The sequence below is a fragment of the Vombatus ursinus genome, unplaced genomic scaffold (assembly GCF_900497805.2).
Source record: "Vombatus ursinus unplaced genomic scaffold, bare-nosed wombat genome assembly UNPS02014818.1, whole genome shotgun sequence".
Taxonomy (NCBI): domain Eukaryota; kingdom Metazoa; phylum Chordata; class Mammalia; order Diprotodontia; family Vombatidae; genus Vombatus; species Vombatus ursinus.
The window spans coordinates 48,655,279-48,675,321 of NW_020954596.1; the positions used below are offsets into that span (position 1 = coordinate 48,655,279).

The 20,043-nt window shown below is 35.2% G+C and overlaps 1 protein-coding gene across 4 annotated transcripts in view; it reads right to left on the reverse strand.

The window, feature by feature from the left end:
- Window positions 1–6,645: 6,645 nt before the first annotated feature.
- The window catches only part of SMIM14 (small integral membrane protein 14), a 54,723-nt gene continuing 41,325 nt past the window's right edge, over window positions 6,646–20,043 (reverse strand). For all 4 annotated transcript variants that reach the window (XM_027836298.1, XM_027836297.1, XM_027836296.1 and 1 more), the window contains 2 exons: window positions 10,585–10,733; window positions 6,646–9,873 (listed from right to left, as the gene is read on the reverse strand). In XM_027836298.1, the coding sequence (XP_027692099.1) occupies window positions 9,841–9,873; window positions 10,585–10,733 (182 nt within the window). In that variant the 3' untranslated portion in view covers window positions 6,646–9,840. The remainder of the gene's footprint in view (window positions 9,874–10,584; window positions 10,734–20,043) is intronic.

Consider the following 20,043-nt stretch of genomic DNA (forward strand, 5'->3'; position numbering starts at 1 on the left):
GTGGTGGCCAAAAATTGGAAATTGAGGGGTTACCATCAACTGGGGAATGGCTGAATAAGTCATGGTATATGATTGTGATAGAATACTATTTTGGTATAAGAAATGATAAGGGGGGGTTGTTTCAGAAAAACCTGGGAAGACATATGAATTGATGCAAAGTGAAGTGATCAAAACCAAGAAACTATCATACATAGTAACAACAATATTGTACAATGATCAACTGTCAATGACAGCTATTTTGAGTAATACAATGATCCAAGACAATTCTGAAGGACTTATGATGACAAATGCTGTCTACTTCCAGAGAAAGAACTAATGGAGTCTGAATGCAGATTAAAGCATACTTTTTTTTACTTTGTTTTGGTCTGTTTTCTTGTGCAATATGGCTAATATGGAAATATGTTTTGCATGACTTCACATGTATTATCAATATTAAATTGCTTGCCTTCTCAGTGAGGGTGGAGGGAAGAAGAGAGAAAATTTGCAACTCAAAATTTAAAAAAAGTGAATTTTTAAAAAATTTACATGTAATTGAGGTAAAGAATTTTAAATGAAATGGTGGGGTCCAGAGTAGGGACTTACTAGTCAGCAGAGTGAGCCTCTGAGCAGAGATATTATCATGATGACAAAGCTATTTGCAAACCACATAGAGCTATATGAATGCCAGCTGTTATTATAAGTCTATATAAGAGGTAATAAGGGCCAGAGGTGGCATCAAGAGAGTAAAGAGAAAAGAAAAGATGGAAAAGACATTATGGAAGTAAAATTGACCTGACTTGGCAATTAATGGATGTGTTTCTGGGGTGGGGGAGGAAGAGGGAAGAGGTAAAGGAGATAGGAATTTCCAAGATGATTCTAGTGTTGGGAGCATTCATTTACCTAGGGGGAGAGAGCTGCATACTGGTGGGCACAATGCCCAATCTATGATTCCCTGTGGCTGAGTAATAGGACTTCAGCTAGAAAATATTTGCCACTTCTCCCTCCAGTGACTTAATAGCTCTAAGACGGAAAAGACAGCACTCACTGCTGGGGCCCAGGCCCATTGGCTGGGAAATAGACTGGACGCTGGTGGAAGGTCAGGAAACAGAGAGTGATATGGGCTAGGATGATGTAAGCTCTATTCTGCCTACACTATGGCAGAAATGGAGGTGGTCTTGGTATATTAGGCAGAATAGAAAATAGAAAATTACTGAGTTGTTATTTAGTACCCTAAGTGCTAACAGTGGAAACAGCACTGCTAGATTGGTGAGGAACACCCAGGTTCTAGTTCAGGTTCTAAACTAAATGATATTTACTAGCTGTATCATAGACAACTCCCTTAACCTGCTTCATTGCCTTTAAAATAGGGATAATTATACTTGCCTTAGTTTCATCACAGGGTTACTACAATAATAGTTCATATTTAAATGTACATATATTATGGTATATATATTTACATATTTTATATTTATATGTATTATATAAGGTTTACAAAGTGTTTTCCTCCCAATAACCTTATGAGGTGGATAATACAAGGTTATGGTTCTTTATCCAGATCTGTCATTGTATTTGGTGTTGTGAATGCCTCCCAAGGAAACGCTAGCCAAAGAAATCAGCAACTATTCTGCAATTTTTAGTCTTAAGAGAGAAGTCTGGAGCACTGAGAGGTTACACACACAGCCAGTATTATCAAATGTGGAACTTGAGCTTCCTGACATCACCCTGCTTCTTGTGTGCATTTTGAAGATGAAGAAAATGAGACTCATCTGGTTTGCTGGAGGTCATACAGTTGGCAAGAATAATAACACTGTAGTAGAGCCAGGATTCAAACTGAGGTCTTCTGTCTCCAAATTCAGTGCTCTTGCAACTACACTATGCTGTGGAGGAATTTGGAATACTGAAAAAACATAAGGTTAGTTATCATGCTATTGAAAGCATTAGTCTAAGGATGGACTGAGGGCAGAATTTGATATCTATGGGAAGTCAGCTAAAGGGCTATCAGAAAGAGGGTGTACCTAGCTAGGAGTTGTGGCAATGGGAATGGGGAAGGAACACACAGGAGTTATTTCAAAAGAAAAATTGATACATCTTGGATTTAGAAACAAAACTGAACACTGGGTAGGCAGAAAGGATCTCAAGGTCCTTGTAATGTAAATATGGAGTTGTCACCCTAGTTAGATGTTGCAAGAGGACAAGTGATAGTTTAACTTATTGTCCTAGGTTTAGCTCCATTTTAATATTATGTACAATCCATGAGATTTTAGCCTATGAAATGTCATTATTTTATGACCACATTCATCCATTTAAGACTTTTCCTGATGGCTAGCAAAGAGGGAAAAGACTTATAATTCAATTCAACAAGCATATATTAAACATTATGTGCAAAGCCCTGGGCTAGGTATTAAGGATACAAAGGCAAAACCAGTTTCTGTCTCCAAAGAGTTTTCATTCTACTTGGGGGCTGGGTGTGGGGATGGTGGTCCAAATGCAGCATTTACTAGGTAAGTGTAGCACCATTCAAGGAGGAATAAAGCATTTACGATTAAGGGAATCAGAAAACACTTCTAGAGAACACCTTGAAGGAAGCTAAGGATTTTGACAGGATATGAGAAAGGAAAACATTTCCAGGCATGTAGGACAATCAAAGAAGATACAATGGAGAACAGCTTATACTGTGTGGCCCTCATGTCATGCATTTCATAGACACCGTTACTGCTTCCGGACTTCTCCAGGTCTATCCCACAGCTACTTGGAAATTTTTGTCATTTGTTCACAATTCCTTTGAGGCCCCTAACCTATATAACAATTTTCCTCTCCTTTAGCTATGGGTGTGTATATGGGTGTGGAAGAAGTATGGAAGGTATAAAATGAGAAGGTATAAACAGAGTGGGGAGTGAGGTATCACAAAGAGTTCCTCCAAGTGGTAGAAAATACCTTCTTGAACTATGCACTTGTAAACATATTAACCTAATTTAAATATTAGCTAAATATCAGTTATATTCTTGTAATAATTAATTTGTGCCAAGGAAAGGAATAATCATTTCTCTATCACTCATCCAAGGACACTATTATGAAATGTTTGTGGGACAAAGACTTCCCAAGATTTTTCTACCCAGGATTTGCAGAAATTCCATGGGAAGACTGGGGGAAAAGTAGCAGAGAATAGGAGATGAAACAGGAAGTCATCTATCTTTCTTTTTTTTTTTTTTTTTTTGGTGAGGCAATTGAAGTTAAGTGACTTGCCTAGAGTCACACAGCTAGTAAGCGTTATATGTCTGAAGTACAGGAGCCATCTGGAACATACTAATAAGCCTCAGTTCCCTGGCCTCAGAGGCCTACACACAGTCATTCTGCTGCTTGGTAGGATCTTGCTCTATTAAAAACAAAGATTGGTTTTGGACTTTCGATATGTAATTCACATAGGATATAATCATTTCTGTTAACAGAAATAGAAATCATATTTTTAAAAAAAGACCCATGCAGTATGAGCTTTTGTCCCTACTTGTAAACAGTCATTCTCAGAAGTCAAAATCTCTGATTTCATTTGGCTGTTTTTCTTCAGTTGTGTTTATAAGTGACTTGAAAGTAAATTCCCCATCCAAGAGGTAAATGTAATTGGCTTTGGGAGAGCTGATAACCTTTCCCCTGCATGCATTCCTCAATTCAGTCTAGTTCACGCTTAGCTATGTTCTGAGAACCTTCTTTCTCAGTACTGCTTCTTATATACCCAATTCCATGCCTATCTTTGCCTTTGTACTATTTCCTTATTATAGAACACACTCCCTGCAAGACTCAGCTCAAGTATCACCATGAAATACTTTCTTTATCTCCTAGATGACCTCCTCTCAAATAATATAACCTTCCCCAAAATAATCACATATAATGTAACTTACCCCCAAAGAATCACTTCATATATATTGTATATATATTTTGCCCTTAGAATATAAGCTTCTTGAAGGCATGGGCTTTTTTTTTTTTTAACTCCCAGTGCCTAGCATAGCACCTGACACACAGTAGGAGCTTAATAAATGCTTACTGATTTTTTTTTTCACTAGACAAGGCCAATCTACTCTGGTCCTGAGGCTTTTGAAGGATCAAATTCTAGAAAAATGTGTTTTACTTCTTGTCCTGGAATCAATTCAAATTCTAAGCTGCAGGTCCACCCTACAGCCAGGGATGTACTAGGTAAGCATTCCTGAAGTCTGACAGTTCCATCTTTTGTGCCTGGGGAGTGAGAGAATGCAATGTTAACTCTTAATTAATAGCATCTTCATTTGCAGTTAAAATTCAGGAGAACTAAACAATGAGTTGCCTGTCTAATATAGAATTGCTTTCACTGCTTTACCTTTGTGTTCCCAGAAAATGTAATATCCTAATTCCCATGTTCCTCAAATCAAGATTTTTGTTTCATAGAGCACTTCAAGTTGCCTTTGTGAAGTATGAAGGTCATTTAGGATTCTACTCTTAAATTCCAAAAAAATTTGAAAAGCTAACTTTCACTTTCTGATTGTCAAGTCAGCAAGTCCACACTAAGGACTTAACTTTATATGAGCAGTCAGTGTTGCTGCTTTGGCATAAGTATAATGTAAACCAGTTTCCTCATGATACATCCTTAGGTTAATTTTAAAATTAACAGTTTTGTGAAGCTCTTAAATATCTGAAACCTTTAATAGAAACATGAGAGTTCCTAGAAAATAAATCTATGCATGTATGGTCTATATCAGATTGCTTGCCACCTTGGGAGGAGGGAAGGAAGGGAGGGAGAAAGAAATTTGGAACTCAAAAGCTTATAAAAATGAATGTTGAAAAAAATTAAGAAAAGAAATCTGGTAGTTTTCTTTCAAAATAATGGATTTCAACTGAAATAAGTTTTCTTTCTAACCACTTGTTGAGATAAAAAAATTCTTAAGTTCAGAATCTCAATTTGTAGAATTCATTTATAGAATGTAGAATTCCACTGATTATCCTTTAAAGTCTTATTTTGTACTACAGTCTATGATATCATGATGACCTTTTTTTCTTAGCTTGTCAGTAAAAATTCAAATCCTTTTCTAAAGAAGGAGCTAAGTTTGCTATATTCTGTCTTTGCCTATTGCTTAATACCACACATGTGCTGAAAGACAGAAACCTTCTTTTGCACATGTAAGTTAACTTTTGCTTGTTTCAGAGCAGGGCTGCATATAACATATGGCCCTTGTTCTGCTTGTGGCCCACCAAAGGATTTCCCTCAACCCTCGAAAAATGTAGAGGATATGAAAGAAAGTAAAGATGTAACCAGTGCTTTGTCAGTGCCCCACTTAACCCGCCTTCCATTAGTCACTATTGTGCTCATCATGACTGTCTCCTGTTTGTCACAGGACCCGTGGTAACCAACCATCGTGAGTCTGTCTCTAGTCTGAAAGGAGTGAGTTGAATATTTCCACTATGTTTTCAGTCCATTGAGCAGGGTTTTACAAAGTGAGCACAGCCACGCACCAATGCAGCTGATGCCTGCTATGCAATGAGTGGCAACAACGCCAGGGCCTCTTCCCCACTCTCACTATGAGGTCTCCCTCTGAGTCACATAAGTGTCTGGCGCACTCTCCAAGGTCAGACACTCAATTCAGTATTTCTTTGTATGGGAGCTGTTGCTGTGGAGATTTTTTGATTCTAACATTAAAGTTTTTGGGGTGCCTTTGTAAAATGGGTGATAAAAAGAAACACAAGATCAAATCAGAACATAAGAGAGTTTAATCTGGAGTGGACAGATAGATACTTGTCTACTTACATGAGAGACAGAATATTGTGCCTTGTTTGCAGAGAAGTAATAGCCATTCCAAAGGAATACAATCTTCAATGCCATTTCGAATCAAAACATCCTGACTTGAGCAAATTGGATACCAATGAAAAACAAATTAAAGCATCCAAATTGTTGAAAAATCTCAGTGGGGAACAACAGTTTTTCAAGAAAGTAAACTCAAATCTATTTCAAACATAATTCTGGAGTATGATAAACTGATTGCTGATAAGAAGTGTAATACGTCCCATTAACAAAATGTAAACAGTAAGAAAACCTGAAAAATGTATTAAAACTTGTGCTGCTTAGCAAAGTAATTTAACATTAATGTGATTTCATGATAAATAAAAATCTCAACAAGTGTAATTGATATTAATTGAAATTTCCCTTTTTTAAAAATAGGGTTTGAGTTCAAATCCAGCCTCTGACACTTAAGGCTCACTAGTTGTGTGACCCTGGGCAAGTCACTTAACCCCGATCGCCTAAGGCAGGGGGAAAGTTCATTTGCAAAACAGTTTAATCATTAATAATACCTTTACTTGGACACTGAGCTGCTAAAAACCTATCTGTGGCCCAAAGAAGTTTAGCCTGTTTTAATTTTGGCCCCTACTTACTGCCAAGTTGTGCAGTCTATTCCAAAGTAAAGGTTAGAGATCATTAACAGTTACTCAATCCAATGTGCTATGCTTGGTCCCTAACCCAAAATATATGGTCTTTCCAGAAGTAAAATGTATTAACATGTAAAAACATTTTGTCCATCTCATTCTTAAATACTCTGATTTCAGTTAGCAAGGGGTGAGTAGAATTTACTATTAGCATCTGTAATGCTAATTTTTAACAAATTGAAATGGATCAACTATCACCACAAAAGCCAAACAGAAACAAGAGGGTTACTAATGTTTTCTATTTATTCATTAATAAAAAGTGCATAGTACAAGCCCTTTACCCCAATCCAAGTACTCAATAAAAGATTAACAGGAAACCCTGAATGGCACAGACATGATTTGTTTGGCATAATTTAGACATTATAAACCAGCAATTAACATTTAGTACATCACATGACAACTTTTTCCTTTTGTTTGTTTGTTTTTTAAACAAAGTGATCTTCAGACATAACAAACACACATGAATCTTCGTCATTTAAGAATATATTAAGAGACTAAACCTACTACTGCAATAACAAAGATTTAATCCATTAACTGTAAACTCTCTCTTCATTGCATCTTCAGGTTGCTGGAATTCCTGCCTTAAGAATTCAGCTGGCAATGTTTTTAAACAGATCTGAATAGTGAAAGACTTTTATTTAATATTTAATATCTTCCAAGGTTCCTTCTAAAATGTGAGCTATATAAATTCCATATAAACACGATGGTACACTTTCAATTCACAAATCACAAAAGACACCAAAAGTAACCTTGTCTGATAGGCTGTGACTGACAGTTATTTCAGAGAATTTTTGCAAGTTTAAAAATGCGACTTGCTGAACATGGGATCATGGCCTGGTACATCATAAAATATTTTACTACAAAACATTTCCAACTTAGCTTTTCCAATATGAAAGCCAAAAGTATTATTTTGCATAAATAAAACTAATTATGTGGTAACAAACAAAATGACCTCTTAACAACATACTATTTGCAGTGTTTAAGTGCCATTGGTGATTTTAAAAGATGGGGACCTAATCTTTTTTTTTTTCCCAGAATATTAAAAAAAATTTTTAAAAAAAGCATTGTAGTGACGGTCTTAAGCTAATGCTTATAAGGCAAATGACTTACTAGTTTGTTCAACAAAAAGGCATCAATCATGCAGAAGCTTTAAGGGTTGTGTTTGTTACATTGTAAACTGCTGTTTTATGAATGGTCTGTGTCCCTCACCCTATCACTGGTGCTGAAGAATTTTACAAGCAATGCAATTAGAGTCAATACTCTGTGGAGATAAGAACTACTGTTAATAAATTGTGGATAAGTAACCTGATACAAAGAAAAAGAAAAAAAAAAACACAAACGTGCTTCAACTCAGATACCAAATAAATACCAGCACAAAGCTGTAAGGTCTTGGAATAGAAACAAGAAACAAGGGCACAAGGCTGACACCAGACTACTCTGATACTATGTTTCTTAAAACTGTTCCAAACTGCAGTCAGTTCTCAATTACTTGTGTGCTGCTGGAATATTGTATGCATTCTATCTTCCAACAGCAGGCTTCCCAGCACCTTAAAGGATATGGAGACTGGGAAGAAGAGGGGGGAGATGAAGGGGCAGAGTTTTCAGAACTGAGGGCACAAGGGTCCCCACCTTTGATTCATTCTCTGTCAGTGTATAGCTGGGAAAGTAGAGTTTGATTGTCTAATGGATCACAGCTGAGGGAAACCATTATTTTGGGGGATTAAGACTTCCAGTATTTGACTTCCTGGGATATGATACCCCTCTATTAGCATAAGTAATTAAGAGTTGGATAGAAAACTAAGATGTACAAAAAAGAATTCAAGTTAGGAATATCAGATTGTATATTTAAAATTATGACCTTACAAGTGTAGATGGCCTAGAATGCAATCTTTAAAAAAAAATACTCCCTTAAGTGTCACAGGACTATATCAGAGACTATATTACACAGTACGATGATATAGAGAAGTTTATTCAACTTATACAAGTGCAAGATCTATTAAATGAGAGGCTATGCTGATTTTGCATTTATGATGAAAAAAGTCTTATATTGTATAGCAGTGTACATTCCAGGTCCCCCTAAGTTGTTCTCAATTCCATAGCCAAGTCAGACATGTACACATATTCTTTATATTATTCTCACTCATTTTTCCAAATTGACCAAGAAAAACATACTTTATTTTTCTGTACATTTCAAAAATGCTCTTAAATTAATATCCACAAACATTCCTCCAATTAGCTAAAATAGAACCCACACAGTAAAGGTGAGAGAACATGCATCTCCATTCTTCCCCACCTGCCATATCTTTCCTGTGAATCAACAAAGGATTCATAAAGGTTTGTTAAAAGGTTAGAAAGAGCATTGAAGTCAAAAGAATTTTCAAAGATGACAGAGAATTAGCAAGTAAAACTGTATTTGAAAATGAGTGACCAAATAGGCACTCATAAAGCGTTAAAGTTATGCTTACAGAAAGGAAAAGCAATAATCCAAGTTTCAGTTCTAAAAACTTGGAGCCAATAAGTCAAAAGGTATTTTCAATTTTAATAGGTTCTCATCATAAACAATAAATTATAGTTTAAATTAAAATGATATAGGTTGCTCCTAGTATAGCCAGGAATTGTTAAATTTTCTCCTTTTATAAACCTTATAAGTCTAGTGCTCAGTGGCTTACAAATATTTTATATAATGGACAGTTAATTATATACTTTATCAATTACATTTATTGAACTTTTTAATGTAAAATAATTTCATGAAAGGTAGTAAAAGCTTAGTAAACAATCACTTAATTTCTGCTTTCTTTTTTCCAAGCATACAAGTCAGTTCTAATGGACTTCTGCCACCAATGGTAAAAATTCCATGAAGTTAAAAAGTCTGGAGGATAAGGAGAAGACCACCATCCACAGAAAGGGTCACTATCAGGTTGAATATAAATACAATGTGGTTCTAATTTTCCCAGCTGAGTTCAAATAACTTTCAAAGTATACCTTAGGCAAAAAAAAAAAAACAAAAAAACCAATCTTACAAAACTATCAAAACCATTTCATAGTTTTAAATGCAGAGATTGCAATTCTCCTTCAATTAGGCCAGAAATTATCACACACACACACACACACACAAAAAATTATAACCATTACAAAGAGAGTAAGTGGAATGTTTAAGGTCTGGAGACCCCAGAATCCCATGTGACTCCTTTAAGAAAAAAAAAATCATTTACTCAAATATACTCTAAATAGGAATGATGGCAACATGGGAAGCAAAAATTAGATCACAGTAAAATTTCTAGTAGCTCATGAAAACAATACCATCCTATGCTGTAAATGCAAAGGGAAAAATAGTACTAATTGGGTTAAGAGTACTCTGGTCATTTTCTTCCATTTGGTCGTGCAAGGTGTTAGCTGTTTTCATTTTCTATCATACAAAGTCTAGTCCACAGGAGGAGCTGGTGGATCTTGTCCCTGGCAATTAAAAAAAAAAATCCGAAAGATAATGAAATTAACTTTTTCTGAAACTACAAGACAGGCAATTCTAACACAACAGGAAGAACTGATAAGAAAAATTTTTTTTCTTGATTGCTTTTTCTAGGTTTTTACACATTAGGGAGGCTACAAGTTTTAAGGTGATTACTTTCAATAATAACTTAGCATAGCACATAAACATTCCCAAATAACAAAGGCACTTTCCTAAGTTTTTCTTTCTTAATGGGGAAATAATTATTTGGCCAGTCATTGTGACCATTAAATATCACCACATGTGGAGGAGCTACAAAAGTAAATAATTGGGATAATGTCATGTTAAATTTAAAAATGTGCTAGTAGAAATGAATTACTTGAGCAAAATGGGAAAAAATTAAAAATCAGGTTTGAATATTGGCTCTGATAATACTTTCTGCAATCCTGAGAAAAATTACAGTTTTGAGACTTTCTACTCCTACTGTTCAGTCTGCAAAACAATGGAGATTGTCTTTTAAAAGGACACACTAGCAAAGTAGCATTCTTAATGCTGGGAGACAAATGGAAATCACAACATTGAAAAAAAGAAACTACTAAATAAAAGATGAATCTCATTTTGAATATACATATATAAACACATTATATAGTTCCCTCTCCCACCACTACCACCACCAACCAACAACAAACAAATTAGGTTTCCTAATCCATAACACTTACATTATGTGGACTGGTTGGTTTTCCAGATATGATGGATCCTCTCAGATTAAAAGGTCTCATTAGGAACAAGATCATTGCAATGGCCACCCAGAACATTATTATCATGGTAACACTGAGGCCAGGGTCAACAGAAGAATTAGGTCCTGGTACTAAAAACAAACAAACAAAAAGTTTATTTGATAAAGAATGAAACCTTTGTAATATTTATATTTTTGTATAAATACAAATAATGTACTAGCAGACATCTACTTCAGTATTAAAAAATAATATTGCATATAGAAAATAATTATGGAACAGAAATAAGTTTCCATGCTTAATAAAAATGGAAAATAAATTAAGAGGCCATAACCTAATAATTACTATTTTTATCTTTAAGGTTCACATGATACTTAACAAATACTATCTCACTTTATCCTAACAACAACCCTGGGAGGTGGGTGCTATTATTATCTCCATTCTACAAATGAGGAAATTGACACTGAGTGATGTTGAGTGTTCTGCTCAGGGTCACATAACTACTAAGTATCTGAGACTAGGTTTCAGCTCCAGCACATTATCCATTGTATCACCTACAGCTGCTAACCAGAGGAAGATAGAAAATTATGGTTTGAGAAAGAGTACATCTACTAAAGTACACATAGCATAAAGGATACATCAAAAGAGCTTTGTGATTTTGTTCTAAATTAAAGATGAGAAAAAGTTGATCTTTCCAAAACGGAAGTTTTTATTCAAGTCAAAAATCTGTGAAGAGTTGCATTTAACTAAAACAAATATGAAAATATTATGGGCAGAAATGGAAATATTTAAAATTGAGTTGTAAAATCTAAATTTAAAGCACATTATGTGACCCAACAGCCTGAGAGAAGAGCTAAGAAAATGCACCTCCCTGAACTGAGAGGTGTTGTTTGGTTTTTGCTAAACTGATTTTTCCCCTTTTCTTTTCTAATCTTTATCAACAAGGAAGAAGGTTTAATTGTTGTGTGTAGTGGAGCTATATGTAATCGAGATTTGGTTTTTGTTAAATTAAGAATTTTTTTAAAAAAAAGAATTTATTTAAAAAAACCCAATCTAACCAAATTGAAAAAAAATCCATAAGATCAATGATATGAAAGAGATTGACAGCTCTTGAGTATGAAAAGACCAGGCCATCCTCTCAAGATACATTGTTCTTTATCTCTCTTCTCGTTCAGTCAAACTCAGAAAAAGCTATTTTCACTCTCTGTTCCCTTTTCTAACCTCTCACTCACTTTTTAACCCTACCTTCCAATCTCAGCTTTTGACTTAAGCTACTTCCACAATTTGGAAGGGTTAAAAGAAAATAGCCACAATGATGAACTAGAACTGTGTACTGGTACAGTCATTCTAGAAAGCAATTATTTGGAAATTATTCCTAAAAAGTTGATTGTGGGGGCAGCTAGGTGGTGCAGTGGATAGAGCACTGGCCCTGGAGTCAGGAAGACCTGAGTTCAAATTCAGCCTCAGACACATAATACTTCCTAGCTGTGTGACTCTGGGCAAGTCACTTAACCCCAATTGCCTCACTAAAAACAAACAAAAACAAACAAACAAAAAAGTTAATTGTGAATACCCTCTGACCCAACAACACCTCTGTTAAGTCTGTGCTCCAGAAATCAAAGGTAAAGGACACCTATAAAAATATTCATAGCAGCTTTTTATAGGAAAGAACTGGAAATTAAGAGAATCCCATCAACTGGGGAATAGCTGAACAAATTATGGTATAAGAATGTAATGTTCTACCTTGTCATAAGAAATGATAAAAGGTATGGGTTCAGAAAAACCTGGGAAGACTTATGTGAACTGATGTATACTGAAGTAAGGAAAATTATAAGAACAATCTATAGCAGTAAAACTGTAAATACAAATAACTTTGAAAGACAAGATCTCTGATCAATGCAATGACCAACCATGATTCTGGAGAACTGATTTATGCTACCCAGCTCCCGATAGAGAGGTGACGGATGCAAATGGCAGAACAAAATATAACATTTTTGGTCATGGACAATGTGGAAATTTGTTTTGCCTGACTGTATATTTGCTAAAAAGGATTTTTTTTCTTTTAAGTTTGGGGGAAGAAGAGAAAATAAATGCTTGTTAATTGAAAAATAAAGTGAAAAATTAAAAAAAATAAAATTTGTCAGTTAACAGTCAATAAACATTTATTAAGCTCCTACTATATGCCAGGCACTAGGCTAAGCTTTGTCTCCAAAGTAATCAATGATCTCTTAAAAATGCCAAATCCAATATTGTTTCATCAACCCTCATCTTATCGTGTGTGTGTGTGTGTAAGGGCAACTGGGGGTTAAGTGACTTGCCTAGGGTCACACAGCTACTAAGTGTCAAGTATCTGAAGCCAGATTTGAACTCAGGTCCTCCTGACTCCAGGGTCAGTGCTCTATCCACTGTGCCACTGCCCCATCATTTCATCCTTCTTGACCTGTCTATATTTTACACTTAACCACCTTTTCCTTCTGAATAATCTTTTTTTTTCTTCTGGCTAGGCAATGGGGTTAAGTGATTTGCCCGGGGTCACACAGCTAGTAAGTGTTATATGTCCGAGGCCACATTTGAACTCAGGTCCTCCTGAATCCAGGGCCGGAATAATCTTTCTATTTGAATTTTATGACACTACTTTCTTGGTTCTCCTACTTTTCCTTGGTCTCCTTTGGTGCCCTCTAACTGTGGGCTGTTTGCAAAGGTCCTATGCTGGGACCTGCCATCTCTTCCTACCTTTATACTCTTAAGTTCCCATAGATTTAACTATTATCTATGCAAATGATTCCATATATTTTAGAGGATTCTAAAGAGTCAACTAAAATCCCGATTGAAGCAATAACTTCAGCACGGTTTCAGGATATAAAATGTATCTGTTATAAATCACCAGCTTGCTACCAACAAAAACCAGAAGGAAGAGACAAAAGAAAAACTGCACTTAAAACAACTACAGGCAATATGGTAAACAGCATCCACCTGAAATCAAAAGTCAGCTTTTGCAAATCCCCTACCAAGACATACAGAGGTGAAACCTTAAATTTGCTTTAATTTGCATTTCTCTATTAATGATTTGGGGCATTTTTTCATATAGTTATTGATAGCTTGAATTTCTTCTTTTGAAAATTATATCATTTGGTCATTTTGGAGAATGGCTCTTTTTCTGATAAGTTTGAATGAATTCCTTATGTAGCCCTTATATCCTGGTATTAAAGCTTTATCAGAGAAATTTGCTATAAAGATTTTTCTTGGTTTAACTCTCTTTTCAATTTAACCACACTGGTTGTTTATGCAAAAACTTCAATTTTACTGAATAATATTGTCCATTTTATCTTCTGTGGTGTTCTGTATCCCTGGTTTGGTCATGAATTCTTCCCCAAGCCATAGTTGTAAAAGTTATTTCCTCCTCTGATCCTCTCACTTGCTTATGTGACCTTTTATGTCTAAGTCATGTATCTATTTGGAACTTATCTTAGTATAGGCAGTTCTCACTTTATTTAAGTGGACCATTCTGTAGACCTCTACATAAAGTAGGAAGGGAGGCAGCATATGATTCAAGAACAGGTGGGGGCTTGGGATGGAGAAGCAAGAACAGGAAGGGGAAGAAGGAGCATTAGGGGCCAAAGACAGGATAAGGACAGTTGACATGCAAGGGCCAGAAACAGACATGTGGTAGGGCTGACAGAAAAGCTGATGATTTATGCAGATATATTTTATATCCTGAAACCTTGCTGAAGTTATTGCTTCAATCAAGTTTTTAGTTGACTCTCTAGGGTCCTCTAAATACATATATCATTTGCAAGAAGATATAATTTTATTTCCTTTTTGCCTCTCAATTTCTTTTTCTTGTCCTTTTTGCTATAGTTAGCATTTCTTTTTTTTTCCTGTGAGTGATGCTGTATTTTGTTCCACATTGTTTACCTTGTAGACAACTGGGCCTATTTCTGCTACTGCAAAAAAACTCATAGAAGATCTTAAACTTCTACACATCAGACATAATGAACAATGAAAAAGTCTTATACGAAGTATTAACAACCATGGTTGTCTATATAGCTAGTATTTTTAGTATTTCAAATGGGAGTGGTGATAATGGACATATTTGCTTTAATCCTGTCCTTAATGGAAAGGTCTCTATTACATAGCTGGCCTTTGATTTCAGGTGGATACTATTTACCACATTAAGAAAAAGTCAAAGATGTATACAGTTATCCCTTCCACATCAAGAGGGTAAGGGGTTTGTACAACACCTGTGTGATCTGGAAAATCCACATAAAATTTTTTGGCCCTCCCTTGTATCAGAGAAAAAGTCTCAATTATTAATGGTATTAGAAGATAAAATATGTTGATTACACAATATTATACAAAACTTCTTCTGTGTTGTCTGCTGGCTTCATGTATTGTCTAGAACTTTCGCAAAACTCTCAAAAAATTCCCATTTAATTTCTTACACCACCCTGCAATATATCAAAACCACAATGCAGAAAGTTGCAATGTAGAAGCAATAACTGTACAATAATGAATTGTGTTATGCCTAGATATGGTTCAGGGGGCACTAAAAGCCACACTGAAAAATAAAAGAAATAGATAATTTCTCTCAAACCTCATAATATCCGGGACAAAGCATATTATTTCACCTGAGTAGTAAATTTAGAGTAAATCATTACCCCTCACCCCAGAGGTGATATAAGCTGAAAGAAGAAATAATTTCAAAATAAGTTTACTTAAATCCAAGGACGACTATTCTATGATTGACCTTGCCACCCTGTCAAATAGTCACCATAGATACTTCTTTTAAAATACTTAACAGCATTATTTTCCCACTCCTCCCTTTGTCAACTCCAACACTTCAAAATTTCTAGGACTAATTATGTATGTTCTTTGTTTCAAATGCCTCATCACTTACAAATTTAGCATCTCACTGCACTCTCACTGCACTGCAACAACTTTCTCCAACACCACTAATAAACTCTTAATCACCAAAATCTAATAGTCTTTTCTCTTGTTTTCATCCTCCTTGACCTCTGTCTGACACACACTATGGACCAGTCCTTTCCCCTGGATACTTGAACTTCCTTTGGCTTCTGTGACATTATTCTCATGTTATTCTTCTACGTGTCTGATTGCTTCTTCTACCATCTCATCTTATTCTTGAATTCTTAAAAAATGGGTATTCACCTCATACACTGCTGGTAATTTGCAAACTGGTAGAACTTTTCGGAAAACAATCTGGCACTACATAATAAGAAACACAAAAATATTCACACCCGTTAACCCCAAAATCCTACTAGTAGGAATATGCCCTCACAGTGTCATCCCAACGAAAAAAGAAATTTATTGAAAAGTACATATTCACAAACAGATAAATGGTTAAAGCACATAAGCAGTTTTTTAAAAGAAACAATGAAAATGCTCATCATCTGTGGGAAAATTGGAACACTAATGCATTATTGGTGGAGTTGTGAAATGATCCAACCATTTTGGACAGCCATTTGGAACTATGCCCAAAGGGCTATAAAAATGTGCATACCCTTTGACCCAGAAATAGCACTTTTAGGGCTGTATCCCAAAGAAATCATAAAAATGGAAAAAGGACCCATATGTACAAAATATTTATAGCAGCTCTTTCTGTGGTAGCAAAGAATTGAAAATTGAGGAGATGCCCATCAATTGGGGAATGGTTGAACAAGTTGTGGTATATGAATACTATTGTGCTATAAGAAATGAAGAGCAGGCAGACTTCAGAAAAACCTGGAAAGACTTGTATGGACTGATGCTGAGTGAAGAGAGCAGAACCAGGAGAACTTTGTACACAGTAACAGCCATGTTGTGTGATGACTACCTTTAATAGGTTTAGCCCTTCTCAGCAATACAAGAATCTAAGACATCACCAAAAGTCTCATAAGGGAAAATGCTATCCACTCCAGAAAAGGTTCCGTGGAGTTTGAATGCAGATCGAAGCATACTATTTGCTCTTTTTTTTTCTCTTCTGATTTGTTTTGTTTCCTCTTTCTTGAGGTTCCTCCTATTAGTTCTAATTCTTCCTTACAACATGATTAATGTGAATTTATGTTTAATAGTGATGTATATGTAGAGCCTATATTAGATTGTACTCCATCTTGGGGAGGGAGGGAGAGAAAAATTTAAAACTCAAAAGCTTATGGATGTGATTGCTAAAAACTAAAAATAAATTAATAAAAAAAAGAATTCAGAAGAAAAAAATGCTCATCATATAGAAATTTCTCCAAATCACTATTAAGGGAAATGAGATTTTTAAATAACTGAGTGAAAATTCCATCTCATACTCAAATTAACATAGATGATAAAAATCAATGTTATAAAGGCTCTTCATACACATGAACAAGTAATGGTGCAGTTATGAAGTGATTCAACTATTCTTGAAAATGATATGGAACCAGGTTAAGAAAAGCCCTAAAACATTCATACCCTTTGACGTAGCAATCCTACTACTGGTCATATACCCTACGAAGGGTCTAAGACCTCTGTCTCTGACAGATTATATACCAAAATGTTCATAGCAGTATTTTTTTATGATAATAACAAACTGAAAACAAAATGCCTGCCAAAACTGGTGAATGACTAAATAAACCATGAAAAATTAATGTAATGACATTATAGTGTAAGACAAATATATGGAATTTCAAGAAAGTTGAGAAAGCCTTATGAACAGATACAGAAAAAAGAAAGCAGAATCAAGAGTGACATTTATGATCACAATAATATAAAAGTCATCAACATTTAAAGACATAAGATTTCAGATTAATGTATGATCAATCTTAATCCTAGTGGACTGATGAAAAGGTACTTCATTCTGTTGATAGGTGGGAGATTATAGATGTAGAATGTTAAACATAAGAGTCAGACATGACTGATGCATCTGTTTTCTTGATTTAACTTCCTCTTTGCTAGAAGAAAGGGTGTTCAATGGATGTGGTGGTTACTGGAAAGTAAAAGCAATATAAAAACAAACATCAGAAGCATTAGTAACCTGGGATGGTGGGCATTATTATTATCCTTATTTTACAGCTGAGTAAACTAAGCAGACAGGTTAAATGACATGTCTAGGGTCACAGAGCTAGTAAGTATCTGAGGCCACATTTGAACTCAGGAATTTCTGACTCCAAGCCTACTGTTCCATCTGCCATGCCACCCAACTGCCTCTAATGGAGTATTGTGACTTAACGTTTATTCAAGAAACCTAACATTTTTAGTCATTAAAAACAGGCTTCAATGATAAAAACTAAAATGAGATGGATAATACACAGGCAGCATCACTTTGATTGCCCACCTGTTCACTCTAACGAAAATGCTGTTGATTCCATGGAATTTCTTCAAATCTAAGGAAATGAAGTTAATGTGTCTTTTAAATGCCCAGTACACTGTTGTATACTGTGGCAGGAAACACAAGAAACAGGATGTTTCTTGTCCTCAAGGGACTAAATGATATAACTAACATATGGGAAACTAACTCAATAAATAAATGCTGGGCTGTTGTGAGAGAGACTCAGATTCAGGGGTTCTTAACCTGGGATCAAGAATCTGTGAAAAGATTTCAGGAGGTCCATGAATTTAGATAGGAAAACGTTACATTTTCATTTTCACTAATCTCTAACTGAAATTAAGCATTTCCTTCAATTATTTAAAAACATGATTCTGAGAAACAACTCATGACATAAAAACATTAAGAACCCCTGCTCCAAGTGCTCTAAAGAACTCGGGGGAAGATTATGATAGGCTAAAACAGTAAGGAAAGACGTGGTCCAAGTGACTTGGTGCACTAGAAGGAGTTTTGGACATAAAATCAGAAGGCATGAACACAAACCTTGGCTCTGCCACTTGATGTCTGGGTAACTTTGGTAACTTAAGTTTTCTGGGTCTCGCTACTATGTCTGTAAAACTAACCTCTTCTATATATATGTATGTATGTATGTATGTATGTATGTATATATATATGAATAAAATGAGGCCGAGACTGGCAAAGAGAAGAAAAGATGGGCATTCCCTGGGTTTTGAAAGAGCAAAAGCTAAAATATATGTCATCCAGTGAGCCAATAAATATCCATTTAAAAGTCAACTGTACAATAGCCACATTTTTTGTGACTAAATATTTAAATGTTTAATGTATTTAAATGTGCAAACAATCAAAAGAACAATGATGGAAAAGGAAACTTTTCTAGAAATGTGTTTTCTATTGGCGAACATATATTAACCTGATAGATTTTTCTCTGTTAGAAATGTGTTCTCTAATTTGGTACGATTTAAATAATCAATTTAATTGGGATTTTTGGAGTAGAATCTATGTTCAACTTAACATTTATCTTTTGCTTCCCAACAGTTTCCAATATTTAACAACCAAAAAAATGTAAATTTTGTGCAGCTTTTTTAAAATATAGAGGTTGTATTAAAATTATTATTATGAATGACTTTGAAAAAAGGTTAGCTATACAATGGATTGTATCGGAGCTTAAAGAGGCTTAAACCCCACCTCAGACCTTACTATACATGTGGCCCTGAGCAAGCTACTTAATCTCTCTGAGCCTCAATTTCTTCAAGTGTAAAGAAGGATGATAAAATCTCACATTGCTGTTGTGATCATCACATGAGAAAATATGTAGACTCAATGAATATGAGTTGCTATTATTACTTAAGGTAAGTGCTATAAGGGAGTTAATTAAGGAGACTGGTCTAAATAGAATAGGGATTCAAAGTCAAGAATAATGGGAGACGAGGGTCAGATAAATTTAGGAAGGCAGGCCTCATCTTGAATAAGTTCTTTTTTTTAGCTTGGTAGATTTTGAAAGTATTTTAGGAAGATTAATCTTACAACGGTGAGTAAAATGTAGTTAGTAGTGAGATAATAATGGTCTAGACTAGTTAGGTAGTAGGTGTAATACAAAGGACAGGACAAAGCTAACAGCAAGAACAAACAGGGCAATGACATAAAAGTGACAAAAGAGGGAGACGTTAAAAATGACAAAGGTTTTGGGCCTGAAAAAACAGAAGAGTGGTGGTGAAGAAATCAGAAATGAGGGAGTTGGGAAGGATACTCAGTTTGGTGGGAATAATGGGAATTATTTCTCTATATCTTACTTGAAGGCATAGGAAATTCTCTCTGTGCAAATTTTACATCCTAAACAAAGCTAGAAATTTGGAGTTAGAACTTTTTGGGGGGCTACAAACACAATAGGGAAGCATCAACATAAAGGCTGAAGACTGGTATTAACAATGTGAAGGGGTGAGGACTAAGCCTTGGGATTAAGTAAAAGAAGAACCAAATGCACTACAGTATTGAAGTCAGCAAGGAAAGAATTTCAAGAAGGTTGCATTAAACAGGATCGAATGCTAGAGATCATCTAAGAAGGAAGGAGAAAAAGTCATCAGATTTATACAAAATGAAAATGGTCAACCACCACCAAAAAAAGCTGACAGATT